At 44.3% G+C, this 27,790-nt stretch overlaps 2 protein-coding genes across 2 annotated transcripts in view; one reads left to right on the plus strand and one right to left on the minus strand.

Moving 5' to 3' along the window:
• LOC122933688 (isoamyl acetate-hydrolyzing esterase 1 homolog) overlaps positions 1-27,790 on the minus strand; it is a 64,736-nt gene that overhangs the window by 16,683 nt on the left and 20,263 nt on the right. The window lies entirely within an intron of this gene.
• On the plus strand, positions 1,030-26,670 carry LOC122933687 (disintegrin and metalloproteinase domain-containing protein 17-like). Its single transcript, XM_044288643.1, has 14 exons — positions 1,030-1,168; positions 2,442-2,528; positions 5,016-5,129; positions 6,444-6,588; positions 9,047-9,135; positions 11,526-11,678; positions 15,000-15,199; positions 16,991-17,094; positions 18,355-18,489; positions 20,718-20,848; positions 22,173-22,251; positions 22,765-22,853; positions 24,207-24,263; positions 26,142-26,670. Exons 1-14 carry the CDS (start codon positions 1,094-1,096, stop codon positions 26,478-26,480), a joined length of 1,797 nt encoding a protein of 598 aa, XP_044144578.1. The 5' UTR covers positions 1,030-1,093; the 3' UTR covers positions 26,481-26,670.

Genomic DNA, 27,790 nt, shown 5'->3' on the forward strand with positions numbered 1-27,790 from the left:
ATTTTGTAACCTATCCGGCCTGACTAGGGTAGGTGTAAACTGAGGTCTGCTACTGGATAGACACCTTCCAGATATTGTAAGGGCGTCTGCACAGTCCCCGGGAGATTTCTTATAAACTATCTTGTTTGTTCCCATGTGGCTGAAACCATTTTCTATGTTTATGAAGCTGGGATGGCAAAACCGGTCGAGAAGAACGGGATAGGTGGAGCAGCAAGGCAGTGGACATCCTACTGTATAGGGGGCACATAAGAGATCACAACATTAATGGTGTGATTGGGGAGCTTAAAAGTGCTATTGGGTGGAGCTTTTCTGTGTTAAAGGGATGAGCTTAGTGGTGTGACAAGGGCCCCAACTAATAAACTTGTTGAATGTTATCAAAAGTTGCTGCGCATAGTGTCTTCATCCCCAGTGCAAATTCGGATGCCACCAAAGATCGGAGACTGTGTTCAACCCAGGGAGTCTAGAACAGCAGAGGAGGGAGAAGTAGTGTAGTTGCAGTTCCCGTTGTGCTCAAATGGGGGCGGGGGGGCAACTGTAGGGACATCACACATCCACACACACCAAAGTAATGGTGAGAACATTTATAACCTGCAATTTTGTTACAGGACTTTGATTTTATTTGCAGTTTTTTATGCTATACTCTTTCTAGTCCTGCACCCATTCTACTGTTCTTGAATTCTCACCTACACGTGATCTACGATTAACGTCAATGCAGGACGGTGCTCAGACGTGACCAGCAAAGAAGGAAATAGGTCACCGCAACAGGATTGCTTGGGGCCCTAGAAATGCAATATCTGCCCCTGTCTATAGGAAGACTGTATATATCAGCTTCACCATCGGGAAATTCTTTCTCGATCTCTTATGTGATCGTATTGGTTGCCCATGTGCAGCTGTACTTCATCTGTCTAACTGCAACCTGAATTGTGACATCCAAGTCACACCTGTACATGGAAATGTGGATTGATAATCATTACTAAACCACCACTGATATTTGCCTTTTTTTTAAAAATTTATATTTAATTCAGATCCTGAACATTTTCACCGAGAGAAAAGACAAAGACCTCCCCCAGATCCCACTAAGAACACGTGTAAGATGCTCGTGGTGGCCGATCATCGCTTCTACAAGTACATGGGTCGTAAGGAAGAAAGCACAACCATTAATTATTTGGTAAGGAATTTGCATTCATGAGTAATCCAACAAATTCTTGTTAAAAAGGTTCTTCACTTTGGAAAATCCCTACTTGCGTCCCTTAACAATAAGATGTGTAGGTGTAATCTGCGGGGGAAACCTGAACGTAAGGCAATCACACATGCAGTTTTCGTGGCACTTTTTGGTGCAAATAGGCCGACTCTCTTCCGACCTTGGCTCCCAGCTCCTTCTTATGCTTCATGTCATGCCCAGCACTGCACACTTCTTCTCATAGATTCTGATGGCATAGGCTGTAAAAATAAAATAAAAATTGTTTTTAAAAAATGACGAAAAAGATTGCTGTATATAGCGGCTATATAGATATACAAAGCAAATTTTCTTGCAGTATATGTGTATTATTTGTCTGATAGCTCTTCTTTCTTCCAGCTGTTTTTAATTCTTATTGCTGGTGACAATTTATTGCATAACATTTGTTGCAATCGGAGCTGCAGTGTACAGCATGGAGAACAAAGAAAGCAATGACCTCTGAGACTTGAGACAAGAATTGGATTTCAGATTACCTCCAACTTCCATTAGACAATACAGCTACGTTGGGGTCACTCTTGTTGTTGCTGTGCGTTAAAGGGGTTGTCCATGATTCCCTGCTCCCTGCCGCTTAGTCCCGGCTCCTTGGGTCCATCACTGTCTTTTGTTCCCACATATAAACTTCTTAAATGGACAGAGCCACGTGCCCTGCTGCAGCCAATGACTGGCCACAGAGTTGACTTATCCATCAGATGGCAAGTTACTGCCGTCATCTGATACTTGGGGACATGTCACCACTATGACCAGTCATTGGCTACGGCGACACAGGTTACCCCATCCATTACATGCTAGGACCAAAGACAGTGGTGGACCCAGGGAGCCAGAACGGAGTGGCTGGGAGCAGGTAAGTATGTGTCCCTTCACAGGTCCGGCAGGGCTGATGAAAATAGAAGGGAATCCTGGACAAAATGCAACACAGACTTGTGTAAAATGTCAAGAATTTGAACATTACAAAAAAAATTTGGCTGGAAATGAAAGATTTAATCTTAATTTGTGAGTTGACTTGAATCTTGCTCACGTATAAGGGATGGTCACATCTCACGATATAATGTCCTCTTTTCTTTGCAGGTTGATGCACAGTAGAACCCACCTTTAATTGCTTGTTAATGAAGTTGTATTTTCTGTGCATATAGGAGCAGTTTTATGAGACTTCTGTGCACATTTTATGTTCCTGTTTTTACTAAGTCAAGTGATTTCTTGATTGTAGATTGAGCTCATTGACCGAGTGGATGACATATACAGGAACACGTCCTGGGACTCTCAGTGGAAGGGGTATGGAGTCCAAATAGAACAGGTATGTTGTCCCCAGCTATGGTAATAAGTGGTGGCACTATCAGTCCGGGACGCTATAGGATTAGGACGCAATCTACAATATAAAGCCTCATACACACAACCGCATTACGGCTCCGTTTAACTTTCGAATTGTATGGAGTCGTAATGCAGCACTCATGGGGCCCTGCTGTACTCCTCCGATTTAGTTCTGGGATACAATATTATGAAGGTATTCTCAGCTAGCAGCATTGTGCGAAAAGTGTAATGCACAAAGACGGTCTGCGGCTCTATAGTACTTTGCGTGCCTCTTTAGGGCTTGTTCACACGACCGTGCCGTTTTTTGCGGTCCGCAAATTGTGGATCTGCAAAAAACGAAAGCCGCCCATGTGCCTTCCTCAATTTGCGGAACGGAACAGGAGGCCCATTAAATAAATGCCTATTCTTGTCCGCAAAACGGACAAGAATAGGACAGGACTAATAATTTTTGCGGGGCCACGGAACAGAGCAACGGATGCGGACAGTACAGAGTGCTGTCTGCATCTTTTGCAGACCCATTGAAATGAATTGTTCCGTATACGGAACGTAAATCGCGTTCTTGTGGATGAGCCCTTAGGCACAGGATATGCGGCTCTGCTGTGTGCATAACGCCTAACTGTGCTCATGTGCTCAGAAAGTGGTTTTATTCTATGCAGACCTTACTTGAAGGTATGGTATGAACATCAGGCATGAATACAGAACTGGTCAATGTAATGGGCACTAATGGCGCCCACTAAGTGGCCCTCTTCCACCAAGAATTGTTAATTGCGGACCCTAAACTGCTGCTGCTGCAGACATACAATAGATTAAAAGGTGTCCATAGTGCTTGGGAAGAAAGAAGCTGCAGCTGTTTTGTTAAAGGGGTTCTCCAGGATTAGAAAAACTGTACTGCTTTCGCCCAAAGAGAAATCGCTGAAAATAATAGCACTCACATAACAATAGATGCAACGCCACCACTGTCCACGGGTTGTTTTTGTTAGTGTAGCTCAGCCCCATTCACTTCAGTAGAACTGAGCTGCAATACCAGGCACATCCAATGGACATGTGTGGTGCTGTTTCTGAAATAAAGCATGGTTTTATAATCCCTTTAAGACTTGTCCATTTTTTGATTGGTCAGGGGCTGCTGTATGTATATTAGTGATATTGGTTTGTAATTATAGGACCTGTGTAATATTCTATACTGAAGGCTGAAGTATTTTAGGACATACGCAGGGCATTGCATGTTGAGTATTTTTGCTCCAGATTTCGGTATATTTCTGAACAGGAGCCTGGGGCAGTTGCTACATGTCTGGGGGGATCCTTCCTTTTACACTTGGCTGCGTTGCTTGCATCCAGCTACACGATGTCACTTTCAGTCATACACCGGCCGTAACGTCCTGTCTGGGCTTACCATTACACACCTCTTGGCCTACTGGGACCATAATTAATGGGTAACTAATGATTCTCATCCGTAGAAATGGACAAGAACAGGACCTGCAGTGATCTTTGTAGATCAGTGAAAGAAAAAATGTGTGCATTGTCCCATTGGCTTGTATTGCTCCATATTCTATACGTTTTAGGCCTCATTCACATATATGTGGGTTTTCACGGACCATGGTCCGTGAAAACCTGTCCTGCTGAGTGCACGAGTGCACAGCGTCATTGGTTGCTATGACGCTGTGTGCTTCGTGCCGCCGCTGTACAGTAATACACACGTATGTGTGAATGAGGCCTTAAAGAGGACCTTTCATCTGTTTAGCCCTAGTCTAATTAGGGTCTTACCTTTTATAGGGCGTTCACCACTGATGTCATTGCACTTTTTCAAAGACCCCACGTTCGTCCGCTGTTGTCCCCTGTTGATTTCGGCTCCTTATATTCTAATTAGCTGACTTGGTTATACTAGGCGGAGACTGGAGCGGTTCTCCTCTCCCTTGCTGTGAGCGCATCCAATCAGAGCACACGGCTCACAGCCAGGGAGAAGAGAACCGCAGGGATGATTTAGGGCCACCGCTAGTACTAGCTCGCTGCACCAGTTGGTTGATGACGGTGGGGTGATGTTCAGACGTACTAGCTTATGACGATTCCTGTCTGCTCCGCCATGCGGTGTTTGTTCAGGGCCTACTGTAGCAGGGTTTGGGCACAGATGGTGCAGCAGAAATGGGTGAAGTTTTTGGCACAAATGGATGAGCTGGTGAGCAGAAGGCTGGGATCATGAGGGGAATGAATGACAATATTTCTAGAAAGAGGCAAGATGAGCAGACATGAAGATGGGGGAGGAGAGACGAGCAGGAAAGCTGAGCAATCTGGAGGGAGTTCTGAGCCTGCTGAAAACCTGCTCCAGCGAGTCCTGCAGAACATACAGGGGAATATGTCTGATTTTTACTGAAGCTGTAACCTGTCCTATACTAACATGAATAGCCATGTGACATCATAAGACTCATGTACATGCTATGCCACCTTATATAGTGTTTGATTTATTATCCTTTTTATGCAGATCATTGTTCACAAGGAACCAGAGAATGTGACCGGTTCAACACTGCACTATAACATGGCAAAGAATCATCCAAACGAGAACAAAGATGCCTGGGACGTGAAGCTCCTGCTGGAGGTGAGGGATGTCATAGCCCAATTCTGCATGGGGTGCTCTATGGTGGAGACATCCGCACTTATACTGAATTCAGGGAGTATTCCTCAGAGTAGCCTTTACTGTGCTGTGCTCCCTTCAGTTACAGTATTGATTCCTTCTGGGACGACCATTGAATGCTTAAAACAAAAGTTATTTGGGGGCCATAAGTGTTTAGACGAGAGCAGTGTATTGCATGTACTACAACTAGAGAGCAGTACAGTAGATGTAGAGTGGTACAGTACATGTACAGGTAGAGAACGGTATATGTAGGACAGGTAGAGAGCAGTGCAGGATCAACGTGCATACATATTCAGTACTTCTAGACATCTGAATATGTTAGGCCTGTTTCACACTAGCGTTCATGAGATCCAGCAGGCGGTTCCGACAGGGAACAGTCTGCCCCTCTCTGTGTCTGGCATTGCCGGAAGCTACACGGATGCCTATAATGGAGATCTGGCTGCAACCCAGCAAATATGCTGAGAATGGGCCAGACAGATGCGCAGCCGGGACAGCCTGCCAGATCCCCCGAATGCTAGTGTGAAACTAGCCTTAGACGTCTTTACTGGAAATTAGTTCTAGGTAATGTAAGACGATAACAAATGGCTTCTGAATCGTATAGTTTGGCAGGGTGTAAAGAGCAATCACAGTGCTTCAGAGCAAAACTTAAAATGGTTCTCCCATAAGAAATAGTAACCTATGAGTGTAATAACTGATTATGTAGCATGCATATAATAGTGAGATGTTCTGCAGCACCGTTCTATACATAAAAGGTAGAGGACACTCTTTTGGCATGTGTCAGGCTTGTTAGCTTGCTAGCCTATGGACATGTTCAGCCTTGAAATGTCCCTGTACTTTGGGAATAATTTTGATATGTCAAAGCGGCATATCAAAAGTTTTGATTGGGGTGGGGGTCCAAGCTTTGAGACATCTGCTAATCGCTAGAATGAGGAGGGAAAAGCGCTCACATTGCACACTCTCCTGCAGAAGACTGATGCAAGGGGGGCTCCATAGAACGTCTATGATCCCATCTCAATTCTGTCTTTAGCATCACAGAGAGAGAGAGCGTGCTCCCCTCATTCTAGGGATCGGCGGGGGTCTCAGCACTCGGACATCAATCGGTCAAAACCTTTCATATGTTTTTATGACATCAAAAGTTTTCCCAAAATACAGGGACCAAAAGTAAGTTTGAAGATTGCAAGTAATGATAGATTGACATCTCACTAACCTCTTTCTTTATGGGTTGTAACTACAGAATGTGGTCTAGTAGGGTCAGTCATGGGAATTTCTTGTTTGCAGCAATTCAGCCATGACATATCCGAAAAGGCTTCCACTGTCTGCCTGGCTCATCTCTTCACCTATCAGGACTTTGACATGGGCACTCTAGGACTTGCTTACGTTGGATCCCACAAGCCAAACACCCACGGTGGAATCTGTCCTAAAGGTGAGTGACAGTCCTTGTGTGTATTATCAGTTTTTCTATATTTGTAAAATTTGTTCTTTATCATCCTATCCACTTATGTGTATTAGGTGGTCAAGAACTTCTGCATTGCTGGCTAGCTACCTGTAGGATGTACATTTGTGTTCAAAATAATAGCAGTCAGACATCACTAACCTGATCAATCACTGTTTTTGGTAGAAATTATATTTCTACATGGCAAATAATTTACTAGCAGGTGTAGTAGAGTAATAGAACCCAACAGTCATGACATGCATGCTTCTGATTCTCTGTAATTCAATCACTTACTGAAATGGGCATGTTCAAAATAATAGCAGTGTGGAGTTCAATGAGTGAGGTCATTCATTCTTTGAAAAACAGGTGGAAATTATTGCCCTTATTTAAGGAAGGAAGGCAGCAAATGTTGTACATGCTGGTTACAGTGCATTTCTCTCTGAAATTCTGAGGAACATGGGTCGTTCCAGACATTGTTCAGAAGAACACTGTACCTTGATTAAAAAGTTGATTGGAGAGGGGAAAACATATAAAGAAGTGCAGAAAATGATAGGCTGCTCAGCTAAAATGATCGCAAATGCTTTAAAATGGCAACCAAAACCTGAAAGACGTGGAAGAAAGTAAAAAAAAACTCCCATTTGAATGGATAGAAGAATAGCCAAAATGGCAAGGACTCGGCCAACAATCCGCTCCAGGAAGATCAAAGAAGGTCTAAAGTTACCTGTGAGTACTGTTACAATTAGAAGACGCCTATGTGAAGCCAAGCTATCTGCAAGAACCCCCCGCAAAGTCCCATTGTTGATAAAAAGACATGTGCTGAAGAGGTTACAATTTGTCAAAGAGCACATTGACCGGTCTAAAGAGACATTTTGTGGACTGATGAAAGTTCTTTTTGGGTCTAGTGGCCGGAGACAGTTTGCCAGACGACCTCCAAACACTGAATTCAGCTACAGTACACTGTGAATACAGTGAGGCATGGCGGCGCAAGCATCATGATATGGGGATGTTTCTTATACTACGGTATTGGGCCTATTTATCGCATACCAGGGATCATGGGTCAGTTTGAATACATCAGAATACTGGAAGAGGTCATGCTGCCTTATGCTGAAGAGGAAATGCCCTTGAAATGGGTGTTCCAACAAGACAACGACCCCAAACTCACCAGTAAACGTGCAACATCTTGGTTCCAGACCAACAAGATTGACGTTATGGAGTGGCCAGCCCAATCCCCGGATCTTAATCCAATAGAAAACTTGTGGGGTGACATCAAAAATGCAGTTTCTGAGGCAAAACCAAGAAAGAGAGAAGAAATGTGGAATGTAGTCCAATCATCCTGGGCTGGAATACCTGGTCACAGGGGCCATCGTTGACTCCATGCAACCCAGATGTCCAGCAGTTCTCAGAAACAGTGGTTATACAACTAAATATCAAGTGATTCAAAGGAAAGCAAAATCTTCAAACATGTTTCAGTTTATATAGTGAATGTTTGTAAAGAAGAATACAAACACTGCTATTTTTTGAACAGTCTAATATTCACTTTTCTTAAATTTGATATATTTTTCTTCATGTTTTGATTTAGAATAGAATGTGTAGTGTTCCCAATGCATTTGTGTGTATGGAAATAGAAGCTATTAGAAGGATTTTATGCTTTATTCACTTTTTAAAACACACTGCTATTATTTATGAAACCAACTGCAGCTTAAGAAAACCAGATAGTTTATCATGGTGGAGGATGCAAATCTAATCCTGGTGGGAAGCTGGCTGCTTGTGTGCAGTTCCTTTCCGGTGACTCTCAGATGAGAGATCTGGAGATGTGATGTTAGGAGGATTAAATATTTTGCTAAGTTTTCTGTGTTCCACATTACATGGCATGCTGCAGAATCCCATTGTATGATAAGTCTGACAGAAAAGCCCCCCAACCCACACTTTTTAAAACCACTTCCATTGAACTTCTAAACTCATTTATGACCAAATCAAGGTTAAAGTTGGATTTGGTTATCAGTGAGCTAAGGCTAGTTTCATACTGGCGCTATAGATCTGGCAGGCTGTTCCGCTAGTCAATAGCCTGCCGGATATCTTTGCATTCCGAATTGCCGGAAGCTTGTAAGTAAGGCTCCTTCTAGCACCATTAACTATAATGGGGGCCGGTGGAGATCCAGCCACATCCTGGCAAATTTGCAGAGAATCGGCAGGAAGAAAACCGCTGCGCGCGGTTTCCATTGCCATCTTCCTAGCTATTGACATTCCTCTCCAGTATATTTCTACCAGTGTTATTTCCACAGTTCATTTCCTCCTGGAGATGCTGGCCTTCTTGTTTTGTATTCGTAGCGTACCAGGAGAATTCTCCTATAGTCCTCACAGACCAAGCTGGTGCCTGTGACGTTTGTTTCTACGTTATGTTGTGACAGAAATGTCTTGTCTGACTTCATCTCTTTTTCAACTCTGGCAGCTTACAGAAGTGAATCGTCGCAGAAACCTATTTACTTGAACACGGGTCTGACCAGTACAAAAAACTATGGAAAAACCATCCTTACAAAGGTAGAACCAGAACTATGTCTCCGCATGAGGTCATGGGATCATTTAAAATATCTAAAACGTGTTAAGTGACATGTATGATGGTTGCCCTTGCACCTGAACATATCTATGTAGTCTATGGAGCAGACACACGAGCTGATCCCACACCACACACAGCAGGTACTGCCTGTGATGCAAACCTGCTGCAGCCAGGATCAGAGAGAAATGCAATCCCAGTTGTTATCGAACCCCTATAATGCTCCTCATACTGGTTTATACTTACCCCTTCTGATGTGGGAACGAGCCTCCCTAGCACCACAGGTGACACTAGGGCGGCTCGTTCCCATCGCGGCCTTCTATTGATACATATCATGTATTGCTGTGAACAGTCCAATGGTTGGAGGCTCACTGCAAGACTTAAAAATAATTGAATAAAGTTTTAAAAAGAATGAAAAAATATTTAAATATTCTAATAGTCTTGCTTTTCCCATTTATTATAATAAAAATGAGCATAGTTGGCTCCCTAAAATGTCTAATCTACCACAATATCATGTGATGTATCCAATAAATTCCAACACAAGAATTCCCATTTTTTTGGGTCACTCTGCCCCCTCCATAAAACAGAATAAAAACTGACAAAGTTGCATGTTCCCCAAAATACCAATGAAAACCGCAGCTCATCTAAAAAAAATGGGGCCCCCCTCTCAGGGTCGTTTCAGCCTGGACATCCATTTTTTATGTGAATGCAGTCAAAATTCTATGACTGTTCATTTTATAATATATTATATCTTCATAGGAGTCGGAACTCTATATCCGTTCTATAAAATGAGTTAAATGATTGCATTTTGGAAACCTGCACGGTGTTACAGGTTCCAACTATATGTAGATAACACAGGATCGGCCATGGTCGCTGCTCACTTCCACTCCCTACCTGCACAATGGCCTCTGCATAGGTCACAGAGCATGCCCACAATGCTCTCCCATAGAAGTCAGTGAGTCATCTCCAGATTACAGGTTCCTGAGGTCCATATGGCTGCTGTAAAGTAAATCTCTGAATGCTGTTAACAACCTGGCCGCCCCCATAATTATGTACAGAAAATGCAATAAAAGCAGATTAGACAGAATGAATACGTGGGTTTTAATTACTAATAATATAATTGATATATACTCTTTAAAGCACACGGTTTATATACCGGGCGATCCAAAAAGAATGGTGCAAAATTATAGTCTCAATATTCATAACTGAGAGAACACAAATGTATTAAAGGGCTTCTGTCACCCCACTTTTTTTTTTTTCTGTGTACTTATAATCCCTATCCTGCGATATTGCCATACCTTATGTTATTAATAATTTTCGTTCAGTAGATTTTGCAAAAAAATTACTTTTATGATATGCTAATTACCTTTCTACCAGCAAGTAGGGCGTCTACTTGCTGGTAGCAGCTGCAGAAAACCGCCCCCTCCTTCTGTTGATTGAACGGGCTAGCCGCGATCTCCTCCTCCGGCCGGCCCTGTCAGCATTTCAAAAATCGCGCGCCTGTGTTGATTCGGCGCAGGCGCTCTGAGATAAGGAGGCTCTCCTTCTCAGCACTCCCTCAGTGCGCCTGCGCCGATGACGTCACCGAAAGAGAGGACGTCAGGGCCGGCCGGAGGAGGAGATCGCGGCTGGCCCTGTCAATCAACACAAGGAGGGGGCGGTTTTCTGAGGCTGCTACTAGCAAGTAAACGCCCTACTTGCTGGTAGAAAGGTAATTAGCATATCATAAAAGTACGTTTTTTGCAAAATCTACTGAACGAAAATTATTAATAACATAATGTATGGCAATATGGCAGGATAGGGATTATAAGTACACAAAAAAAAAAAAGCTGTTTAGTGGAGTGACAGAAGCCCTTTATAAAAAGACACACGATCTATCCAAGTTTAATCTATAAGCTACAAATGGTCAATTTGAGCTCCGTTAGCTGCACGACAGATGTCTCAGTTCTGTCCACATGTGTGCCAGCATATCCTCAGATATGGACTCCACTTTTTCAGGTTGTTCAGATCCTGTGACTAGGGGGTTGTGGAGGGGTAGATACACATAGATCTTGATGTAGCCCTACAGACAGAAGGCACCCAATATTGAAATCTATAACATTGTATGCAGTGAGCTCCCTCTAGTGGTGACTGTGGACAGTCAGAATCTTAGTACCGGTAATTCTGTCTGTGCAGGAGATTAGGGCTCTATACCAGAAAAGCTATGAAGCTATATTAGGAAATGAATCGGCACAGAATGATGACTTTAATTACTGTGTAATTAACAGTTCTGCAACTTTCTACTAAACCTTGTGTTTCGATTCCTTGCCATTGTTAAGATCTCAGTTTGCTGCAGTTGTATCCAGTCTAGAGAAGCCACTTTGTCTGTCCTTTTCAGGAAGCTGACCTGGTGACTACTCATGAGTTGGGTCACAACTTTGGATCTGAACATGACCCTGACAGCATGGAAGACTGTGCGCCTAGTGAGGACCGTGGGGGCAAATATGTGATGTACCCCATAGCTGTAAGCGGAGACCATCACAACAATAAGGTAAAGATAAACCTCCTGACCTGACTCCGTATACGTATCATCTGCTCCCTGCCCATGTGCACTCATTTCACACCTCTGAATAGCTGACACAGCTTTTTGGCACTTACAAAATAGGTCAGAATTCACACAGCAATGGCCTCCTGCAGTCTTATACAGTGTATCTTGTACAGCACATACCCTCACTCTTGAGTCTAATTACTTTGTGAAGAATTTCTATAAAATACTATTGAAAGACTCTTGGCTCGATCCTCCAACTTTGCTTCGGCATCAGCTGATGTATGGAGCTTTTTTTAAGTGCCCCAGTCCAAAAGAAAAGGGGGCTAATCTCAGAAATGAAATGAGCCGCCCGCCAGTTATGTTGCCTGTGATTTTATTTTTTTATTTTTTCCTACCGATGATAATATTAACCCCTTAGTAACCAGCCTGTTTTGGGCCTTACTGAGCGTTTTCTTTCCTTTTTTTCATCGTCGCGTTCCAAGAGCTATAACTTTTTTTTTTTTTCAGTCTATATAGCTTTATGAGGGCTTGTTTTTTGCGGGACAAGTTGTAGTTTTTAATGGTGCCATTTTGGGGAACACAACTTTCTGATTAACTTTTATGAACTCTTCTACGGAGTTGTGTGAGGGCTTGATTTTTGCGGGACGACTTGTATTTTTAATTGGTATCATTTTGGAGTGAATGGTGCTTTTTGTTCGCTTGTTATAAAAAAAAAATCGGTGGCAACTAAGAATAAATTAGCAATTCTGTCTTTTTATTCTATTTTATTTTTATATATATATATATATATATATATATAAATACGGCGTTCACCGTAGGGGATAATTTATGTAGTCCGGGTCGTTACGGACATGGCAATACCAAACATATAGGGGAGATTTTTTATTTTTTTTGCAATTTTATTTATGGGATTTTTTTATTTATTGAATAAATGTTTTTTTTTTTTACCACTTAATAGTCCCACACAGGGACTATAATAGACAGCTTTTTGATTGATTTTAAAATGCAATGCATTATCTCTATAGTGCATTGCATTTTAATGTCAGTGCTATTCTGACATTGACCAGCAGGCTGGGCCAGAGAGCCGCAGCCTGCTGGAAATTACTTAAGGCTGGTCTGGGGCCTACACTGCCCGCAGCATGTAAAGTGTTAAACAGCCCAGATCGGCACTTCTGTCGTTCCAAACTGTTAGAGCAGGGCCGCGGCTCTCATGTGAGAGCGGGGCCCCCGCTCCCCCGTTTAGACTGGGCGGAGAAGGTGGCCCAGCTCTGGTTAGTCCGATCCATTTAACCCCTTAGTGACCACCGTAAAAAGGCGTATGGGTGGTCACTAAGGGGTTAAATGGATCGGACCAGCCAGAGCTGGGCCTCCTTCTCCATGCACCCTATAGACTTTTATGAAGGCTAACCTCCGGCACTCCAGCTGTGATAAAACAAAAATTCCCATGATGCACACTTGCTTGGCAGTTCTCAGACTCCAGAGAAATGAATGCAGCATGCTGGGAGTCGTAGTTTCCCCACAGCTGGAGTGCCGGAGGTTAACCATCACTTTTAAAGACCGTTATGTGTTTACTTATATGTTGTCATATCTGAATTTTGATTTCATTTTGATACCAAGAATTAGTATTGCTATACACTATAGCAATTCAATACCACAAAAAGTACCCAACATTAACCCCATGTTGCTGGGCTTTTTTTCTGCCAAAATATCGATTGCCGATTATGTGAGGAGGTACTTAATAGTAAACCCATCAACTACCTTCTCGCATAATGGACAACTTTGGGTTAATGCATGACGTGTATCATGGCGTTACTTACTATTAATGTGAGGCACACAGTTTTAGAAGTTTGGACCTCCATGTGCCTCATCAATAGTAAGTAACCTTGTCATGTACCTCACATTAACCCCATGGTGCCCATTATGTGAGGAGGTACTTGATGAGGTTACTATTAACATGAGGCATGTGGTTTTATCAGTTTGGACCTCCATGTGCTTCACATTAATCATAACTCCATCATGTACCCCCTCACATAATGGGCAACATGGGGTTAACGTGAGGGATAACGTGGGTTAACTTACTATTAATGAGGCACATGAAGTTCCAAAATGATAAAACCACGTGCCTCACATTAGTAGCAAGTATCATGTACCTCATATTGGCCCATAGCCTGTCTCAGTAGAGTATATTGCACTCCACTGGTGGTGCTTAGGATGTATGGGTAGATGATCTCTGCCCGAAGTATTGCGCTCCGCAGGCTGACTTTATCCATGTAATGTGGAACTGCCCAAGGCTAAGAAAATATTGTAATGATGGATCTATGGGATAATATATTTGAGATACAATTGGATCGATATGCTTTATGATGTTTTCTTTGCCTGCATCCACCTGAAAAAGCTGTAAAGTCATGGCCACTAACCAGCGAGATCTATCCCTGGTAACAGAGACTTAGAAGAAGGTTCACAGGAGACAAGAGACCAATTTATTAAGAACTTACTTTCCATTTATTGACATATGGATTGTTGATAGTGGATGGCCTTTCTCCATTATTTTTGCTCTGTATTTTCTGTTTTTGTGCCTAGTTCCTATACCTCACCCCTAGCAGTGCATTGCAATTATTAAGAACTCTTGTCCCTTGTGATGAAGTCCAAGAAGAGGTGATATTGAATCAGACTGTAATACAGAGCAGTGGCGGGGGAGTTCTTTCCTCTTTATGTTTTACTTTTTGTTTTGTATGTTGAAATTTCAAAAAACTTAGGGGTTGTCTAATAATGGACAATGTATGCCCCCATTGTCTTATTGGTGCGGGTCCCACCTCCTATATCGAGAACGGAGCCCCGCAAGTGAAGGAGCACTGGCTCGGCTATTTTCGTCAGCCCCATAGAAATGAACGGGAGTGGGGGCCCTGCATGCGCGGTACGCTCCCATTCACTTCTATGGGGAGCCCACTTGGTGGTGACTGGACCAGAGTCCTCCAGCCACCACCTTGCGGGGCTCCGTTCTCGATATAGGTGTGGTTCCCAGCAGTGGGACCCGCACCTATAAGACAATGGGGGCATATCCTAGCAATATGCCCCCATTGTCTATGATGTGACAACTCCTTTAATAAAAACTACCTATTTAAAAAAAGGAAATCTGAACTTGTTATGCTCGAGAGTAAAATAGTTGCACATTTTGGGGTAAATACAGCAGGTACTAAAAGTGGTAGACAGAAGTGCACAAAGCTGCTAATTTCCCGCTTCCCTAGGCAGAGAAAAATGCCTAGGGTTTATTGGGTTTGCTCCGTGTAGGCCGACATTGACTTTATTTCTGCTTCCCTCCATCAGATGTTCTCCATTTGCAGCAGAGAGTCAATCCTGCGCACACTGATGAGCAAAGCTTCTCTCTGCTTCAAAGAGCGCAACAACAAGGTCTGCGGCAACTCCAGAGTGGACGAGGGGGAAGACTGCGACCCAGGCCTGCTGCATCAGCATGTTGACCCCTGCTGTACCTCCGATTGCAAGTTTAAGAATAAGGCAAAATGCAGGTCTGTAAATAAAAGACCAGTAAGCACATTCTTAAGAGGTATTCCAACATTTGACCTTTAGAGCATATATTAGGATATCCCATAAATGTCTGATAATTGGGCATTATACCCCTGGACCCCTACCTTTCAAGAGAACAGGGCTCTCACTCCAAAAATTAGTTGGGTCTGTTCGACCTCACCAGCATCCAGTATTTCCTAAGTGGACAATATCATTAAAGGGGGTTATTCCAGGATTTTAGGATTCCCTAGGATAGACCATCAATGATCGCAGGTGGTCTGACACAGATCAGCCGTTCACATGTAGCTCTGACACTGGAAGATGTTCAGGGAGCAGCACTACAGTCACCAGCACTGTCAACTGTACAATGGACACAACTGAGTAGTTACTGCACGATTTCCGGAGCTCCTAGCTGATCAACGGGGGCGCCAGGGGTTGTCCAGGATTACAATAAAGGGTCTGCTATATTTCCATCTGTCCATGGTTTGTGTTTGGTATTACAGTTAAGCTCCATTCACTTGAATAGGGATCAGTTGCAGTGCAATAGACCCTACAGATGTGATGCTGTTTGTAAAAAAAAACAAAAAAAAACCAGACCCTGCTTGTAGTCCTGGACATCCCCTTTAAAGTAGTCTGTAGGGGTTATACCACGAATAGCATTTATCCTATCACTAGGGGTCTGACCACTGTGACCCCCACAGTCCCAAGAACAGGGGTCCCCGAGAGTCTTGGAGCATTAGCACGCATGTTGGTCCACCACTCCATTCACTTCTGTGGGAACTGTGGGGTTTTGCTCTGGTAGATAGGGTAAGCTGGCGCAGTACAGAGGCAAAATACAAGTTCTTAACTCAAAACATCATCAGTGTTTATTCACACGAGACAATTGCGCAAAACAGCACGTAACTTTGCAGTCTTGGTGTTAATTCACACACAATGGAAAGTTCATATAACACAAGTCACCTTTCTGGCAGTTCTGCCTCTAGTAGTCCACAGCAGGCTTTAGGGGGCCTGTTTCCCCAGCATGTGGCTCTTAGCCCTCCAGCACGGCACAAAGCCTCAAATCCCAAAAACAGAGACATCTCTGCTGAGCCCAGCTGCCTATTTAAGGACAGCCAGGTGCTGGCAAAACCCGGACCGGCACTTAAACTTCGGGTCAAGGGAAAAAATGGGGTCAAGGGAAAAAATAGTGATAAGTTATAAGGATGAATTTTATTTTTGTGTATTTGTTTTGTATAGTAATAAAGATATTTAAAAAAAAAACTCCGGTCCGGTATTTGACCTCACCTGGCTGGAAACCAGCCCAGCCGCACATGCTGGGAGGAAAGTACCTGCCGTGCCAGACACAACCCCTCACTGTGTCACAGAACATTGAAGAACTGTCTACAGTACGTCAGACCCATAGCAGTAATTGGAGCAGGGGACCGACATGCACACTACCACACCATTCAGACTGGACACTTGGGGATCCCCTTTCTCAGGATCGCTGATGGTCCCCAGCAATCTACAAATATCATGTATACTGTGGATGAGTGATTAGATTAGATGCCGTTTAAAGTGGAGCTAAAGGCTCTTCGGCACAGGCAGCACATATGTTTTGCCAGTAGTGTTTTATTATAAGTCAGAGGTCCACGTTACATGAGAACTTCACAGTAAACCCGTAAGATCCTTGTTCTGTAGAATATTAGCCAGGAGACCCTGGAGGGGTCTAAGAGAAGAGAGCCCCTCACATTTTTGCTGTCATACAGTCTTTGGTTAGTTCGGTGACTAAATCTTACAGATTATGTTCTCTTTAGTGACCGCAACAGTCCCTGCTGCAAGTATTGCCAGTTTGAAACTGCACAAAAGAAATGCCAGGAAGCTATAAATGCCACCTGCAAAGGGGAGTCATACTGCACAGGTAAGTGCCATGTGAGACTGGCATTTATCACTTGCAGTCTTCTTTTAGAATAGAGACTGTGACACCTGTTTGAGATGGCGACCCCATATTGTGTAGAAAAAGTGGTCCATGGGGGTGGTCTTATCAAGATGGTCAGTATATTTAATGTATGGTGGAACAGGAAATCCGGTCTTGATAATGGGTGGTCTTCTGAAAGAACACACAAAGAAATAAATGCAATCAGCTCACCTTCGTCTGTGCACGGATCCTCAGGAGAAGCAAATCCACTGTAGAAACAAAGTAGTGGGTCCAGCACCCGGGTCTTGAATAAAACCATGGATTTTTTTATTTCAAATATTTTTTTTTAAGTCAAAAAATGGCACACAGCAACACATCTCCCCACTCCAGTCAACACGTTTCGGACTGTACTCAGTCCTTATTCATGTCTTCTTAAAGGGGTTATCCAAGAGTATAAAAAGCTTGGTGGACCCCTCATAGTGAATATACTTACCTGGCTCCCCGCTTCCTGTGCCACTCCAGGTCCCCGCAACGCCGCTGCTGTTTTTTTTCCCCCCGTGAGCAGATAAAAAAAATCCGGTGTCGGGGGGTTGGGGGGGGGGGTCAATGGCAGGTGGGGACGGGAACGAGCCTCCATAGCATCGTGGGTGACGCTAGGGAGGCTTGTCCCTATCCCCACCTGCCATTGGCTGCTCCTCCTCCCCAGACACTGGACGTTTTCATCTGCTCACGGGAAGAGGCTGGAGTGGCGCGGGGAGCCAGGTGTGTATATTCACTGTTAGGGGCCCGGCATATGAGGGAGTTTTTTAAAGTCTTAGATAACCCCTTTAATGACGTGTTCTCTTGGAGTGGTTTCACAGTATTTGTCGCCTTCATTACCTGCAATACCAGGCACAGCCCATGCACAAGTTATGGGAAGATAACAGCAAGTAGTTATTCACGTATATAGGGTGTACAGAAGAAGTAAGGCCGCCTATTGGTGGTAGGGAATCCATAAGGCTTGGGCTACACAGTGACATGTGTCCCTGGAAAGTTGTGCAACATTTTTCATAATGATAGTCAATGGTTTCACAATGCGCATGAATGTCGCAGTGTAGTTGTGCATTTTTTGTCGCACGACACATGTGGTAATGTAGCCCTAGCCTAAGGCTTTTGTCATCAGTCTGGTGTACATGAAATACTCAGTCCGTTAATGATGGTTTAGGTTGATATTTGTGGTTTTCCTCTTGTGGTTAATGCACCTCACTTTCTGCCCATCCACAGGAAACAGTAGCGAGTGTCCTGCCCCCGGAAACGCAGCCGATGAAACGGTCTGTGTAGATCTGGGAAAGTGTTTGAATGGGGAATGTCGTCCATTCTGTGAGATAGAACTGAACCTCAAGTCCTGTGCCTGCAATGGTAAGGGTGGTCTGCTTTACTCAGACTGAACTGCATCCCCCCGTTATCCTGCACCAACAATGACAATTCCCGGCCTTGTGCTGGTAGCTTGATGGCCATGATCAGCTGTTGTACAGACTCCTATCCAAAGCTATCAGGTTGTTGGATGCAGTCATATAACTTGTGAGGGTCCAAAATAAGATTCACTTAAAGGAAAGTTTAACCCCTGGAAAAAGGGAAATTTAACCCTTGGAAACTTATATAGGTAAATGGGAGAGCGGTGTAAACATGCCTCGGTGATTGCCATGCCAATGATATGATCAGGATATTCAACTTTTAATGCTCCCTTCACCCCGTTCACTAGTGCGAAGGTGGTCCCTTCATGTTCGTTGCCCGGTCCTAGGCCCTCTACACTGAATGCTTCCCAGCCCCTCCCCTCTGCTCTGAGTGACAGCTGTAACATCCAATCAGGAGACCCCTAGAGTCACTTAGTGGGGAGGAACTGGGGAGTGTTCAGTGCTGAGACCCCTAGGTAGTACGCATAAAGGGCCACCACCAGGGCACTACCATTTACAGAATAATACTGCTTTCTCAGTGATGCAACCTAAATAACGATCACCGGGAATATGCCAACATTGCTCTCCCCATCATTTAGTCCTGTCAGCAGTTTGGAGGGGTCAGAACTGCTGACAGGCTCTTTTAAACTTAAATGGGTTGTTTGGTTTTTAAATACCCTGTTAAGGAATTTTTTGTTACTAGATTGATTCGCCATGCAGGATTCTTGTGGCTCAGAGTGTCTCTCGCTCAGACCATGTAGGATTCTTGTGGCTCAGTGTCTCTCACTCAGACCGTGCAGGATCCTTGTGGCTCCAAGAGTGTTTCGCGATCAGACCGTGCAGGATCCTTGTGGCTCCGAGAGTGCCTCTTGCTTAGACCATGCAGGATCTTTGTGGCTACAAGAGTGCCTCTCTCTCTGACCATGCAGGATCCTTGTGGCTACAAGAGTGCCTCTCTCTCTGACCATGCAGGATCCTTGTGGCTACAAGAGTGCCTCTTGCTCAGACCATGTAGGATCCTTGTGGCTACAAGAGTGCCTCTCGCTCTGACCATGCAGGATCCTTGTGGCTACAAGAGTGCCTCTCGCTGAGACCATGCAGGATCCTTGTGGCTACAAGAGTGCCTCTCGCTGAGACCATGCAGGATCCTTGTGGCTACAAGAGTGCCTCTCGCTGAGACCATGCAGGATCTTTGTGGCTACAAGAGTGCCTCTCTCTCTGACCATGCAGGATCCTTGTGGCTACAAGAGTGCCTCTCTCTCTGACCATGCAGGATCCTTGTGGCTACAAGAGTGCCTCTTGCTCAGACCATGTAGGATCCTTGTGGCTACAAGAGTGCCTCTCGCTCTGACCATGCAGGATCCTTGTGGCTACAAGAGTGCCTCTCGCTGAGACCATGCAGGATCCTTGTGGCTACAAGAGTGCCTCTCTCTCTGACCATGCAGGATCCTTGTGGCTACAAGAGTGCCTCTCTCTCTGACCATGCAGGATCCTTTTGGCTACAAGAGTGCCTCTCGCTCTGACCATGCAGGATCCTTTTGGCTACAAGAGTGCCTCTCGCTCTGACCATGCAGGATCCTTGTGGCTACAAGAGTGCCTCTCGCTCAGACCATGTAGGATTCTTGTGGCTACAAGAGTGTCCCCTGCTCTGAGCAGCCAACATATCAGTACATTTAATATTGAATGGTGTCATGCTCCATTTTCCCCGTGGCGTAGTTCTTACCCAGGCAAGCTACACTGTGCACAGGATTGGAGGACGTAAAGCACAAGTAGGATTGGACTAATACCTGATGGATAATTAAAATGTAAGAATTTATCACCTAAGTGTATGCTGACATGATGGAATTTTCCGCGTCAGATGTCTGAGGCTGGCCCTCAGATTTGCAGTTTGTCACGCTGCACATTGGCACATGACACTTGTTGTAGATTCCGCATGAAGGTGTGACATGTTGCCCCTTCTTTTTCTTCCCCCACAGCGAGGTTTTTAAGTGAAGTACTGTGCAGATTCCCTTTGAAATCAATGGGAGACTGCTTATGGGCAGGTTTCATGCAGATTTTGGCACAGAATATACATGAGAAATTCTCTGCCGAGCATACAATTCCAGGCTCTTTTTATTCTCAAATGCCAGATTTTCCAGAAAAATCTTCTCTTTTTAGGCTGACATACCATCATGTTTTATCTTTTGTTTTCAGAAACCGAGCATTCGTGTAAAGTCTGCTGCCGGGACCCCAATGGGATCTGCAGTCCGTACATGGACACCTCCAAGAACTACCGCTTATTGCGTAAAGGAAAGCCATGCACTGTGGGCTTTTGTGATGGCAATGTAAGTTTTCACCTGCCTACATCAGAAAACCTCTTGAAATTCCCCCAAATGGTAAAATACTTGTATGTGAAATTCTGCTTGGTCTCCCTCCTGGGGCCTCTAGGATTTGTGCAACATACACAAATCAACTATAACATTAAAACCAGTGTCTTTGAATTACCTTGGTTATTTTGTTACAATGGCACCTGTCAAGGGGTGACATGTATTGGGCAGCAGACCAGATCGGGTTAGGGTTGCCACCTTTTCTTAAAGCCAAACCCGAACAGAAGGGAGGGAGAGTGGGCACGTCTGAAGTCAGCGCCGCCCTGGGCTAGCATCGCATCACTCCCACCTGATCGCTGTGCCCGGCTCTGAGAAAGGCTTGTACCCGGGCACAGGATTACAAACCCGGAGTGTCTGGGTCATTCTCGTACGGGTGGCAACCCTAGATCGGGTGTCCATGCTAACCCCTGACCTCTGCCAAAAGCACTGACAATGTGTACCAGAACTGGACCATGGAGCAATAGTAGAATGGTGGCCTGGTCTGATGAATCGTGGTTTCTTCTACATCATGTAGACACTGGGTGCATGAGGGTCGCTTACGTGGGGACGAGATGGCACCAGGATGCCCTATGGGAATAAGACAATCTAGTGGAGAATTTGTGATGCTCTGTGCAGTGTTCTGCTAGGAAACATTGGGTTTTCTTATTCATGTGAATGTTACTTTGACACGTACGACCTGCCTAAACATTGTACAGTCCAAATACCCAGTTCATGGCAGCGGCGTCCCTACTAGCAGTAGCGGCTTGCAGCAAGAGGATGAGAAACCTGACAAAGAGTGCAAGTTGATGACTTGGCCTCCAGATTTCTCAAACCTCAGTCTGATGATAGGTCATCAATATTAAAGGGGTCGTCTCACTTCAGCAAATGGCATTTATCATGCAGAGAAAGTTACTACAAGACACTTCCTGATTGTCCATATTGCCTCCTTTGCTGGCTGGATTCATTTTTCCATCACATTATACACTGCTTGTTTCTATGGTTACAGACCACCCTGCAATCCAGCAGTCGATCCCGGAAAACCCCTTTAAGTAGGGGGTTTTAATTTTGTGACTGATCGGTGTATGTCGCATGGTCCATTAGTTGCTTTATCCCAATTTACCATACACAGTATTCAATCTACATCAGTTGTACAAATGTCATGGGATTTGCATTTGCTCCTGGAGAGTAGCTATGGAGTAATATGTACATATTCATCTAGTAAGGAAGTCATCCCCAGCAGTATACATGTGTACAATGGAGATCCTCACTAATGCTGTCTGTTTGTCACCCGCCTGTTATATAGGGAAAATGTGAGAAACAAGTGCAAGATGTCATCGAGAGGATCTGGGATTTCATCGATAAACTAAGCATCAATATGCTGGGTGAGTGATTTGTGTGCATTGTAGCCGTATCCTATATTTTAACCCACCATAGTCCAGGCTATCCAGCTTCAAGATTGGATTCAATTCAACCTATGGATTATTTTTTTTTTTTTTAAGTATTCGTTCACTGACAGCAGAGATCTTGAAAATAGTGTGGCATAGATTTTTGCACAAAGGGCTCTGCTTTTAGTAAAGCTTATTTAATAATGTGAAATGGATTAATTCCTCAAGATCTCTGCTTTCAGTCATTGAATTGGAACCTTGTTTCCATCCTGAGCCTGAAAGTCTGTCGTTGGTGTGTGCTGGACAGGACACCGCTCTGATATATGGACTGAGTCCCGCACTGATCACAGATTGTCATGTGTGACATTTTCTAATAAGGGTCACAATAGCAAAAAATATGGAGGGGTGGGGGCGTCTCTCACGGAGATAACAAATCTAGGATCAGCAGGGAGCCCTCATAATGATGGTGCTGGTGGTGATTTTACCCATTATCCACCATTTTTCTTTCAGGCAAGTTCTTGGCAGACAACATTGTAGGATCGGTCATTGTCTTTTCTTTGCTCTTCTGGATTCCTCTCAGTATTCTTGTCCACTGTGTGGTGAGTATATGAACCCCACCTCTATGGATGGTAGAGAGGGTCCCCCACTGAGAAGCCCCCTCTATTAGCCAGAATGGAAGGCCATCTGAAGGACCCAGTGTGGTCATGGCTGTCCAGTGGTTTTAATCAGCATTATGTAAACTTTATTTCCTTCAGAAATGTGCATCTGCTACGTTATACTACCAGCAGAACCCCCAGATATCAGGTCTTCGTAAGGGGGCTGCAAAACATGGTGCAACAACCTTCTGGCCGCCAGGACCTAATGTATACCAACAAGACCAGTCTACGGGCTGTAAAATCTGAAAGCCTCTGCGCTACCCCCTAGGTTTTCCTTCTTGCACTGCCTTTATTTTCATGAATACAAACACTATGGAGGCAGCAGCTAAATTCACTACATTTGTATGCATGTGGCCGATTAAAAGCAGCATAGCTGGATGTATCGGTTACTAGAAGGTCACATACGCATGTTGCAGATTACACGCTAATTTTCTTCATGGATAAAACGCAGTGTAAGGGCTCATGTACACGGCAGTTTGCCAGCCGGGCCCGTATTGCGGCCCGCAAACAGCGGGTCTGCAATATACCGCCCCGGCTGTTTTTGTACCGCATTACGGAAGATCCAGTGTGGAACTGAGGCACGGAAGCACTATGGAGTGCTTCCATGGAGTTTCTCTCCGCACCACAAAAAAAAGCTGTGCATGCACTATTTTTTTTTTTTGCGGTGCGGATGGTTCACGGACCCATTCGAGTTGAATGGGTCTGGATCTGTCTGTGGAATCTGCACGGATGTTGCCCGTGCATTGGGGACCACAAGTTGCAGTCCCCAATGCATGGAATGGCTGTGTGCATGAGCCCTAATACAGTACTAGCAAAATAAAGTAAGATTTGACAAATCTTCTGTCCACTTTGCGTATATTCTACAGGCGGAAATTGACACGTCGTGCAGATTTTGAAATCCGCCGCATGTCAGCTGTTTCTGCAGATCTGCGTCAAAATCCACAAGTGACACATGCTGAATTTGGAGCGGATTTAGTGCAGAAATGTAGAGAAATTCCCACGTACAATCTGTAAACCCGCACCCATGTGTCTAGAATCGGTAGCCCTTTCTGGCGGGGGAACAGCCTGCCGGATCTGTGCTACCTCAAGTCCACCGTGCCGCCAGAAGTCCCCCCGGAAAGGGCTACCGTAAGTGTAAAAGTAGCCGAAGACAGCGTTGGAATAGTCCCCAAGTGTCAATAGGGAACATAGGCTTTCTATGAAATGCCGAGCAGTCCAGTGACTTCAGCCTCGATGGGTCAGTGATGTTCGATGCTTTGCAGACTGTAAACTTCTGTGTTCTCCCCACTTTTCTAGGATAAGAAGCTGGACAAGCAGTATGAAGAAAATGCCAAATCCTTGTTCTTGCCAAGTGTAAGTGCTCATCGTATATAGTTTACAGCCTCTGTTCCTTCTGTGTAGCCGAAATTAAGTTACATACCCTAACCCTGGGTTCAGGCTTGAGCGTTCTGAAAGGAGCATTTACGGGCATTTACAATCGCGCATACAGAGACAAGCGAACGCCCATTGTCGCGCGTTCCCGAAAGTCTATGTACGGGAGCGCGCGACAAACGCCCAAAAAAAAGCTCAAGAACTTGTTTGAGCGTCGGGCGTTTTACAGCGCGATCGTACGTGCTGTAAAACGCCCAGGTGAGAACCATTCCCATAGGGAAGCATTGGTTTCTCCTTGTTGAGCGGTTTACAGCGCGTAGGAACGCGCTGTAAAACGCTCAGGTGTGAACTTAGGGTAAAGGTGGACATACACATTAACCCTTTAACAGCCAGGCCTGTTTGTGGCTTTGCGGCCAAGTTCTTCATTATCGCATTCTAGGTGCCATAACTTTCTACTTTACCTGAGGGTTTGTTTTTGAAGGCTAAGTTGTCATTTGTAATGGCCACCTGTGATAATACAGTGAACACCCTTTTGTTAATATTTGTAATTTGGGGGGAGGATAGAGAAAAAAAGTTTGCAATTTTTGGGCTCTATTTTTGGGGGCAGTTCATGTTTGCAACATTCACCGTGCAGTACAAATAACATGAAATCTTTATTTTGCTGCCCAGTACAGTGACGGCAATTTCCATTTTTAGTATGTTCTTACTGTGCAAAAGCAGTAAAACAAAAGGGGAAAGCGGTTTTGTGTTTTTAAACATTTAGCAAAACTCATTTTCCCCCTGCTAGGGGACATAAACCTTTGAACATTTAATATTTTTTAACATTTAATAAAACTTTTTTCTCCCGCTTGGGGACATAAACTTATGACAAACTGATCACTGAAATAAGGTACTGCAATACTTCTGTATTGCAGTGTATTAAATGTATCAGGGGAGTGAGGTAACCCTCAAACCACGTGTATACCATGCTCTCTATTGACTGTGGAATCTAAAGTGTTAAAGGGGTTGCCTGAGTGTAAATAAAAACTTGGGCAGCTCCTGTAAATGCACCCGTTTTATTCACTGCTTCTTCCGGGGCATCACCCCTCTGGTCCTCCCCGCTGCTGACATCATTTTTCTGGCTGCAGCGGTGCATGGCATATTATCACTGATGCCTGTAAAACAAACGGGGGAGGGGGGGGGGGGGGACTAGAGCCTAGTGCAGGAAGATGCAGTCGAGTATCGATTCTTTTGTTATTTTAGACGATTTTTCAGGAGCTGCCGGAGTTTTTATTTAACTCTGACAAACCCTTCAAGCTGCCAGGATCAGATTTAACTCCACTCCAGTCTCAGAACTTTGTCAAAAGCAGAGCTGTGTAATACAACCATACACCTTCAATCTTTGATGGTGGGGGTATGATCAGAGGCAGATGAACTGCTTTATAACCTCTTATAAATTTGGCAACTAATGTACTGTAAGAACACAAAAAATGCACGTACCTACTTCCTACCACTCAGTTCCAGCACTGAGGGATCCGAGCTGCTCTCCTTGCCCTGTCAATTTCCGGATGGGGTAACGTGCAACGGTGACTTGTCCCCAAGCAGCACATCACTGCAGGGTTACAGCTGCTTGGGAACATATCGCCGCTGAGGCCAGTGATTGGCCACAGTAGTGCATGCGACCCCATCCAGACGTTTAAAAAAAATTAAACCTAAAACAGCAAATAAACGTGCCCACATTGACAGGAAGGCGTTTTGGGGGAAAGATCCTGCTGCAGCCAGTTGCATTACAGTCATATTAAAGTCTGATTTGACGCTTTTGATGGAATACGCAGACAGTCCGATTTTATGATGTTTTCTCTCTTTTTTTTTTTTTTACAGAATGTGGAAATGCTGAGCAGTATGGACTCGGCCCCTGTACGTATTGTCAAACCTTTCCCATCTTCCCAAACCAACACCCGATTCCAGCCCTTGCAACAAGTGCCAGTAGCTCCAAGCTCGGCCAAGGTTGACCACCAGAGGATGGATACCATCCAGGAAGACCCTAGCACAGACTCGCACCTTGAAGACCAGTTTGATGATGACCCCTTCCCCAACAGCGGTTCTCCCGCCAAGTCTTTTGAGGACCTGACCGACCACCCAGTCACCAGGAGCGAGAAGGCCTCTTCATTTAAACTTCAGCGCCAAGGAAGAGTGGACAGCAAGGAGACCCAGTGCTGATACTTCCCGCATGGACAGTCATTTAGATGTCTCAAGACAGCTTACAAGGAATCCCTGAATTGTGTACTGTTCTCTGAAGTTGCCAGATGTTGTATATATTTAATATTTTCTGCCAAGTGTTGTTTTGTACACCCCACACATGTTCTTAAAGGGAAACCTTTCTATTTATGATTAAAACAGCTTTACACTGGTTTTGTACTGGGGGTGATTGCAAAATGTCTTGTTTCCTGTGGTGAAGATTTGTCCATTTCTGAAGAGGACACCTGATTTGGAGGCGCTGTTGCACTAGTAACCAAAAATGTATATATGTATATGACTATGAGAGGTTTAAGGGAAGACCAAATTCTTCATAAACAAGTAGGAAATGGTAATTTTAATTGGCACCTGCTGTTAATGTGTATTGTCAGTCGTGTTATAAGCAGAACGAGTTGGCAGGCTGCTGGTAGACCTTCTGTGGAGGGAGGGGGTTGCACAAAACATGGCTCCACATCTGTGGTTTCCCTCATCATGGCTATTAAGGTTTGATTTGGTCCTTATAGAGATGAAGTAACTCTACTAAGATAAATTCATACACAACTTTGGTCCTGGCACTTTTTGGACCAAGAAAGCCTAAAAAAAAGAAAAAAAAATTTGTAGCGTTTTTTAGGCATTTTTGACCATAGAGTACATTTTAGCACCAATTTTATTGCTGTTGTTGGTATGCCTAGTGTGTTTTGTTTTTATTTTTTTAGTAAAGAATGTGAATGTGCCATCGTGTGATGTCACTTCCTTTGTAGGACTGTATGGGGTCAGAAAACATTAGTAAAAAAATTACAACACACATTCTACTAAAGAAGTTTTGGAAGAAGGGGAATAAATGCCAGGCCTACAGCATGCTGTGATTTGAAGAACAAACATACATTCTGGCACCAAAAAAAACCACTGTAAGGCTACATGCACATGAACGTATGTGTTTTGCAGTCCGCAAAAAAAACAAAAAACGTTTTTTTTGCGGCTCCATTGTAACAATGCCTAAAATGGACAAGAATAGGACATGTTCTATTTTTTTTTTGCGGGGCTACGGAATGGACATACTGATGCAGAATGGACACATTTTTTGCAGACCCATTGAAATGAATGGGTCCACATCCTATCCGCAAAAGAAAAAACGGAACGGACACTGAAACAAACAACGTTCGTGTGCATGTAGCCTAAGGGTGAAAAAACACCACTACAAAAAACCTGTAGTGGAAAGTTTTATTATTTTGCACCCCCCCCCTCCCTTCTCTCCAGTTTCTGCTTAGTTTTGACATTTGACAAACAGCTGAAAT

The sequence above is a fragment of the Bufo gargarizans genome, chromosome 4 (assembly GCF_014858855.1).
Source record: "Bufo gargarizans isolate SCDJY-AF-19 chromosome 4, ASM1485885v1, whole genome shotgun sequence".
Taxonomy (NCBI): Eukaryota; Metazoa; Chordata; class Amphibia; order Anura; family Bufonidae; genus Bufo; species Bufo gargarizans.

Coding starts and splice junctions, on each gene's coding strand:
- LOC122933687 (XM_044288643.1), top strand. CDS start 1,094: ATGCTCGTGGTGGCCGATCATCGCTTCTACAAGTACATGGGTCGTAAG. Junction 1,169..2,441: donor GCACAACCATTAATTATTTG/GTAAGGAATTTG, acceptor TCTTGATTGTAG/ATTGAGCTCATTGACCGAGT. Junction 22,252..22,764: donor ACTAAGCATCAATATGCTGG/GTGAGTGATTTG, acceptor TTTTTCTTTCAG/GCAAGTTCTTGGCAGACAAC.